The sequence below is a fragment of the Stegostoma tigrinum genome, chromosome 3 (assembly GCF_030684315.1).
Source record: "Stegostoma tigrinum isolate sSteTig4 chromosome 3, sSteTig4.hap1, whole genome shotgun sequence".
Classification (NCBI taxonomy): Eukaryota; Metazoa; Chordata; class Chondrichthyes; order Orectolobiformes; family Stegostomatidae; genus Stegostoma; species Stegostoma tigrinum.
In genome coordinates this window covers 26,338,633-26,346,726 of record NC_081356.1, presented here as the reverse complement: position 1 = coordinate 26,346,726, position 8,094 = coordinate 26,338,633, and the positions used below count along the sequence as shown (strand labels likewise).

Genomic DNA, 8,094 nt, shown 5'->3' with positions numbered 1-8,094 from the left:
CTGTCTATCTCTTTAAGTATTTTGCAGTTTTTAATGAGATCACCTCTCATGCTTCAAAACTCTAGAGAATACATGCCCAGTTTGCCCAAACACTGTTCATCGGACAATCCTGCCATCCTGGGGGAAAATCTGGCAAAACTTTTACATCTACACTTTCCAACCTCTTATCGTTTAAGAAATAAGGTGAGGTGACAGTAAAGCTCTTGAGATCAAGGCTGCATTCAACCAAGTGTGGCATCAAGGATCCCTAGCAATGCTGTAATTAATGGATATTAGGAGGCAAACTCTCTGGTGGTTGGAGTCAGACTTGACACGCAGGAAAATGGTCATGGTTGCTGGAGGTCAGTCATCTCAGCTCCAGGATATCTTTGCAGAAGTTCCTCAGGAAGTATCCTAGGCCTGACCATCTTCAGCTGTTTCATCAATGATCTTCCCTCCATCATAAGGTCAGAGGTGGGCATGCTTGCCTATGATTGCACAATGCTCAGCACCATTCGCGACTCCTCAGATAGGTAAAGCACCTTCCAAACCCACAACCCCTTCTAGCTAGAAGAACAGGGGGTAAGATGTATGGGGCCACCATCCCCTGCAAGTTCCCCTCCAAGCCACTGACTTGGAAATATTTTCCCATTCCTTCACTGTCGCTGGGTGGAAATCCTGTAATTCCATCCCTAAGGGAATTATGGATCAACCCACAGCAGTTCAAGAAGTCAGTTTGCCAACCCCTTCTCAAGGGCAATGAGAGATGAGCAATCAATCCTGGCCAGCCAGTGATGCCCACATCTCATAAATGAATTTAAAAAACCCTGCAGATCTATTCCTTCTACAAAGTGGATAACCCCACACTTTCCCCATATTATATTCCATTTTCCATGCTCTTGCCATCAAATAAGCCTGCCAAAATCCTCCTGTACACCACAGTACACCTTCCTTATTAGACATATTCCCCACTTTCAAATCATGATGTATATTTTGAACAGTTGGAGCCTAAATTCTGATCTTTTCAATACTCCACTAGTCACAGTCTGCCATTGAAATATTTTTAAAGTATAATTTAAGAACTTAAATTGTAACAACATTCTGCAGAATAATCTTTCCTTGCAGCTGCCTTTCTCATTACTACCAGTACATTGCTGAATTCTTCTCTCTTCCTCTTCACATGGACGTGAGAACCAACTCTTTTGTTGATGAATTTGAGTGCACGCTTATCTTTAGAGGCTTTCAGAAATTCCAGTGCACACCTTTTATAGGGAGGAAAACCACAGTCCTCAGGAATCAGATCTCTGACAAACTTGGTATGCTTGGTTTGGTACCCTCTACTATGGCACTTCCTTGGGCCAGTCTCATTCTTGGTGACCGAGTGACCTTTGCGCAGGTCAAGTGCCATAGGATAACTATTGCTATTTCTACAGCTCACACCCTGCCAATGAGAATGACCCATTTGCCCCAATCCCTGTTCTCTTCTTAGTCACTCCTTAATCCCATTATTTTAATTTTGTTCTAACCCTCTAAGTCTTCTGAAAATTCTGAAATATACTACCTTCCACTTAATAATCTTAATAGTAACACCCTGAAAAGTATCTCCACCAATCTCATCAAAAACATCTTTTCCTATAAAAATCCATGCTCACATTAGAGTCATACAGAATGGAAACAGACCCTTCAGTCCAAACAGTCCATGCCGAACGTAATCCCAAATTAAAGTAGTCCTACCTGCCTGTTCCTGGCCCACATCCTTTGAAATCTTTCCTATTCATGTACTTACCCAAATGTATTTTAAATTAGTGAAATATAATGACTGTAATAACACTACAATAAATCTTTAACTAAGCTTGCAAACCCAGGAGCAGCTGCAAGGTCCACGCTGCTCAACCTTATCCACATACTCATAATTCGTGGAGTGACATTTAGCTGTTTCCAATCTACAGGGATCATTTCAGAATCAACGGAATTTTGGATCATCCATGAATTGACCGCCTCTACAGCCACCCCCTTCAACACTTTGGGATGTTTTTGATCAAGTCAGAGGGAATTATCAGCTTTCAGCCCATTAGGTTCCCTACTCCAATTTAGTTACTAAAACTCAATTCTTATTCTTCCTAAAATCTCCTTGGATTATCCTAAAGTACCTCGTACCATTGGCTTTCTTGTTTATCAATATGCCCACTGCCAGGGTCAAAGAAACAAAAGGAGGCAATGTCCGTGTACTTTCCTGTGGCCCTTCTCACTCTTGTTATTGCTCATACCTTTTTCCTTTCCTGATCTCCCCTACCTCTTACTCTCCTTATCATTTTCCTCCTCTCTGTACCTTCACTTTTCTATGATTCCCCCAATTTCTTCTCCTTCCACCATTCTCTACTCTTCCTCACTCCCTTTCCTTTCCCACTGCAGCCCCATCCTTGTCCACTCTCTCTCCTGTATTTTACTTGCTACTTTCCACTCTCACACCATCTCCCATACTCTCTGCCGCTCCTGTACTTTTCCTTGCTTCTTCACTACTGGTCCCATCCTCTTCAGTTACCTTTAAGTGTTATATTGGACTTGAAACATTAACTCTTTCCCCCTCTTTATATGTTGTTCTAGACCTTCTAAGATTCTCCAGCAGTTTCTCTTCCCACTATTCATTGTTTGATCATTGGTAATCATGGCTTCAGCTGCCTGGTCCCTAAAGTCTGGAATTCCCTCCCTAAGCCTCCCCATTTCTCTACCTCGCCTTCCTCCGTAAAATGTTCCTTAAAATCTAACTCTCTGACTAAGTTTTTGATCCCTTGCATTTGTGGCTCAGAGACACATTTGTTGAATAACATTATTGTCAAGCACCTTTGAACATTTCATTGCAATGCTAATGGTACACAAGTTGTTGTTTAGAACAGAGAAATGAATAAGTTAAAGCACGATCAAAATTTTCCTTATAACTTAAGTAGACTTCAGAAAAGCTTTGTTCAAAATGGCAAAGCTGTCTGGGCCATAGGAATTCAAGGAGGTCATTTAATCCCTCAAAGCCATTCTTTTGGTTCATCTGTATTAATTAATTCTACGCACAATTGATTAATCCGTATGTCAACTCCACCCCCCTTATCCAAATTTCACAATATCCTTACTCAACGAAAATCTATTGATCTCAATCTTGAAAATTTAAATTGGCATCCAGCTTCCACAGTGGGAGACTTCTAGATTCCTAGTCGATTTTCTGTGAGAAAAAACTTCCTGTTCCAATTCTAAATTGTCTTGCTGTACATTTTCCTTATTTGGATTTTCCCACCAGAGGAAACAGTTTATCTATTCTAACAAATCTCTTTGTCAATTTAACATAAGACTACCCACAATCCTTTCAAATTCAAAGATCCCAAGCCTAGTCTACATGGCCTATCCTCAGAAATTATCCTATTCCATGTTGGTGAATCTACACTGCTTCCCAACTACCTTTCCTGAGTTTTGGAACCTGGAACTGAGTGCAATTCTCCATGTAGTATTTAACCATGTCTTTTTGAAACACAATAATCATTCTGAATTATAAATTAAGGTATATTTCAATACTTCATTGGTGTGTTTCATTTTTTGAACCTGGTGCTAAACTAAACAGTAGCACCAGTGTTTTATTTTTGGTCCGCATGAGAAAGTTTGAGCAAACATGTGTGAGAGAGAATGTGAGTGTATCAGTGTGCATGTGTTTGAGTTTGTGTATCCATGTGTGGGTGTGTATGAATGGATGACTGGGTGCCATCGAGTGATTGTGAATGAGTCCAAGTGAGTCAAAAGTACATTGCCAAATTGGTGGAATGGGTGGCAGATGAGGTTCAATGCTGAGAAGTGTGAGGTGATGCGCATTAGTCAGTAAAATGTTGAAAGACAATACAAAATAGCAGACACTATTCTAAAGAGGTTGCAAGAGCAGAGAGACCTGGTGCATATATGCTCAGATCATTGAAGGTGGCAGGACAGATGAAGAGCACAGTTAATAATGCATAGTGTTCTCAGTTTTATTAATTGCAACATAAATACACATGCAGAGAGGAGCTGTTAACCCTGTACAAGACACTTGTTAGACCCTTAGCTGGAGCATCATGTACAGTTGCAGACACCACATTATAGGAAAAATGTGAATGCATTGGAGACAGTACACAAGGGATTTGCAGGAACGATTCCAGGAATGAGAAACTTCACTTGAGGACAGGTTGAGGAGGTTGAGACTGTTGTCCTTGGAGAGAAGAAGGCTGAGAGATCTGATGGAGATTTTCAAAATCACAATTGTGCTGGATAGATAGGGAGAAGCCGTTCCTGCGCGTTAAAGAAAAAAAAATGGACAAAGGTTCAGAGTGATGTGATAAAAACAAAACCTATTCATGCAGTGAGCAATTAGGGTTTGCAGTGCACTGCCTTGAAATGTTGTGGAGATAGTTTCAACTGAGAGATTCAAGCAGGAGATTAGCACTAGGTAAAAGAACAGGTACACGCACGATGGGCAGAATGGCCTCCTTCTGCATCATAACAAATCTGTGATTGATTGAAGTGCGAGTATAAATGAGTGTGAATATGTTTGTGTGCCTTACTGTATGTGATAATCTGTGAGTGAATGTACGTGAATTTGAATGTGTGTGAATGCAAGCGTGAGGGTGATTGAGTGAATGCTAGTGCGTGAACATGTCTTCGTGTAGATGTGAGTGGGTGAATTTGTGTGGATGAGTGCATGTAAGGAGGCGGGGCTACACCTCTTTTCATCTTCGAGGGCATATTAAATACCTTGATATTTTGTCACAGATATGGGTCTCCTCGTCCAGTACCAAATCTAAATCTGGAGAAAACAAAACCTTAGCAGTTTTCTTCAGTAAGGTGGAAGAAAAAAATCAAACACGAGGGGGAAATGAGCTCTGAAGAATTGCTACGATTGTCAGATGGAATTTTTCCTGATGCACCATTTGAAGACATTGCCTTGTGTTCTTTCGTCCAGTAATCTCAGATTCATCTCATGTGCATAGCTTCAAAGCTCCCAAAGCCTTCCTTGCATTCCCTCGCCCGCTCCCAACCCCCAGCCTGAACGTAGTATTTAGATCACAAGCTGCCTTAAGGTCTGTTGCTTTACAACTTAGCAGCCGCAGCAGATTAGATCCCAGTAGCGTCTAGCTCTGCCGCTGCCGCCGCCGTACAATACAACCTCTTCCCTTGTTTACTCGCTAAGATTAATGCTCTCAAGCTTCTCCCTCCCCACAAAGCGGCGTTTTTATCTGCTATCCAGATAGGGCAGTGGAGGGGAAGGGAGCTTGAAAGGTGGATTGCAGCTTAACATCCAAGGCATTTTTAGCCAGGAAAATACCAGAGTTGGAACAGGACCTACTCAATTTATCTCGTTGGGCAGCGCCTTACGTCACAGACTGGTTCACTTTACAAGGAGGGAAGGGAAATTAAAGAGTGGCTCTCTAGAAGTTTCATTTTAAAGAGGTGAAATGTCACCTTTGGACATGCGAGGAACTTTTCCCAGACCTTGTTAATTTTATAAAATACAAAGGTGACAGCGGATCTTCCCAATTTAGAGCAATCCTAGAACTTTGCAGCGTTGTGCTGTCAAAGCAATTATTCATGCGGGAGATTTAGAACTTTTATTTATATTTTCCTTCCCAATTATTAATGTGTGTTAACCCCCCGTCCCTCCTGTCCTCCCAAATTGGGTTCAAGTGATTGTCCCTGGCACCTGTTAGATTGGCACTTTGCCTGGGGAAGCCTTCTCCTTCTCTCCCCCCTGTGGCTGGTCTGCTCAACTCTCTCAACCTCCCCCACACCAGCGCTTTGTCATCAACTTTTTTTTTCAATCCCTCTCTCTCTGCCTTCTCTCTTTTTTTCCTCTCTCCCTTTCCTGCTAAAGTGCCCGTCACAGATCAGGTCATCTGCAGTTTTAGCAGCAAAAGAGAGGAAAAAAAGGAGCTGGAGCGTGTTGGTGGAGGTGGTGTGGGGGGAGGACGAGGAATGAGAGAGATGGCGATCCTGTAAGATCCCTGCAGACAAACCCATGAAGGAGGAACTTTCAACACAAGGGCAGCCAGAGCAAAGAGCGAGAAAAGAGAAAGAGACGAGGAGCCTTGGGCTCGCAACGGGAGAAGAGAGAGAAGGACATCTTGCTCCTTGTGTGTAAGTGAATGCTGCCGGGATAAGACTGCAACTTGCCAGTGCTTATTAATGAGAGCCGAGCTTGCATTGCATGTATGTCTCTGTGTTGTATTAATGTGTGACTCTGCCTTTCTCCAGTGGTGGGGGTGGCTAGTGCTTGCGAGGGAAGGCAGCTCTGGAGGACTAGGAGCGCAGCCAGAGCCACATCTTTTCAACATTTCTCAACATTCCCTCTTTCCCTTGCATGGATCTTGTGCTTTCCAGGAAGAAGGAGGGTCCCTCAAGACATTGTGGCCGTGCAAGAGGTGAGTAGTCTCTTTGTTCCTTTGTTTTTTTGAATGTTTCTCGTGGCACCCCTTTGAGTTGAGAAGAGAAAGTGCTCCTCTCGCTCTCTCTCTCTCTCTCTCTCTGAGCTAGCGCAGAAGCCATTACATCGGGAGCTTTTGCTTTATTTGGCTTGTGTATGTTTTCTGAGGAGCAGCCTGTAACCATGCTAGCGTTCTCTCCATGAAAGCTCCATAGTTGCTGTGCAGCTGGTCTCAGGTCTAGACACAAAGGCAGCGACAGCAGCTAGGGCTGCAAACCATTGCACTTCCTCATAGGCCACCTCCCCCACCCCCTCCTGCTCTTAGTCTCTTTCCTCTTCTAAATGTGCCCCAGACATGCATGGCTTCCTCTCCTCTTGAAGGTCTATCTCGCTCTAGCTTGAATTACAAGGTTTCTTTTGTTATTGAATGTGTCGTGGAGAACTCCCTTTCTCGCCATGAGGGTCCATAGGAATGACTCCTCCTCTAGCCTGATGTGAAGCCATTTTTTTTAAAATCAGCTCCAGGGAGTGAGTTGTGTGTGAAAGAAGAACGACTGCTTAGTCTTTAGATGTTTCTGCCACTGGAAGCGCCAGAGATCCCTCTTGCATTCAGGTAGGCCCATAGCATTGTCCTTCACAGAGGGAGAATAAAACAGAAAATGGTGGAGAAAGAAACTGTTCTCAGCCCTGTGATCTGCAGGAGACCTTGGTAAGGGAGAGCTTCTTTTACAAAGTGCTCCCAATTTGATTTAGTTCTAACACCAAGTTGTGGTGATCTGTTTCTGTGACCATGTTAAATCTTTTAAAGCATTTTGTGTTAGATAATTTTGAAAACGTGAAATTCTTTCTTCTTTGAAGGCAGATCCTTGCAGAGATAAGGACAGATGGACTAAAAGAGGAAGTGTAGAGTGTGGTGGTCCTTGCATATATCTTCTGAAATCTCAAGGACACAGAATTGAAACACATCTAGAATTAGACAGTGCATTTCTGAGAACCTCATTAATTGAACTGAATGATTTTTGAGCTTTGTATTCAATTACAATGAGCAACGTTCTGCAGACACTTGAAGGTGTTGCTCCCATGGTTTGGTGATTTTAAAGTTTTTGTTTAAAGTAGCGTATTCAGAATTGAGTGGGATTTTTGTTTTACTCATGGCTAGGCTGGAAGCGGTGTCCATGTATCAGAAATTAAAATGAGATAGATCATAGATATCCATTAAATGTAAGATCTTGCATGATGTCTTAGTGGAGAAAAAGTATGATAAATTTCAAAATATATTGTGAGATTATTTACCATTTAACAAAAATGTATCAAGGAGTAATGATGCCAAAACAAGAATGCATATGTGTTGACAGCCATGTTGGGGTGTCCTTTCAACACAACTGTAGGGGGGTTGCTTATGACCTGGGAATTTTTTTGTAAATAGCTTAATTGTCCTTCCTGGTTTTGAGGGGAGACTTGTTAATAGAATGGGGAATTGGGAGATGTGGTTCTACTCTTGTATCTGCTTAATTCCTTTTTGCTATGTAAGTATGGTTGCTCAGATCTTGAAACACAGTATTCACATCAGAATAGCAGTAAGCTTCTGGCACCTCCTAATCTTCAACTGATTGAAGATCCTGCAGATGATTTCCTAGGACAGGTTGAGCTTAATTGCCCATGGTACCTTCCTGTGTAAAATTTAGCAT

At 42.3% G+C, this 8,094-nt stretch overlaps 2 protein-coding genes across 6 annotated transcripts in view; one reads left to right on the top strand and one right to left on the bottom strand.

Moving 5' to 3' along the window:
- Positions 1–1,054: 1,054 nt before the first annotated feature.
- On the bottom strand, positions 1,055–1,441 carry LOC125450698 (large ribosomal subunit protein eL36-like). Its single transcript, XM_048526757.1, has one exon. The coding sequence runs from the start codon at positions 1,439–1,441 to the stop codon at positions 1,055–1,057; it is 387 nt and encodes a 128-aa protein (XP_048382714.1).
- Positions 1,442–5,503: 4,062 nt separating this feature from the next.
- Positions 5,504–8,094, top strand: part of znf462 (zinc finger protein 462) — a 106,806-nt gene continuing 104,215 nt past the window's right edge. For 4 of the 5 annotated variants that reach the window (XM_048527768.2, XM_048527767.2, XM_048527766.2 and 1 more), the window contains exons 1-2: positions 5,504–6,120; positions 6,238–6,404. The gene's annotated coding sequence lies outside the window, so the exon portion shown is untranslated. Of the gene's footprint in view, positions 6,121–6,237; positions 6,405–7,043; positions 7,116–8,094 lie in introns of those variants that run through there. The other variant, XM_048527765.2, reaches the window with a different exon arrangement.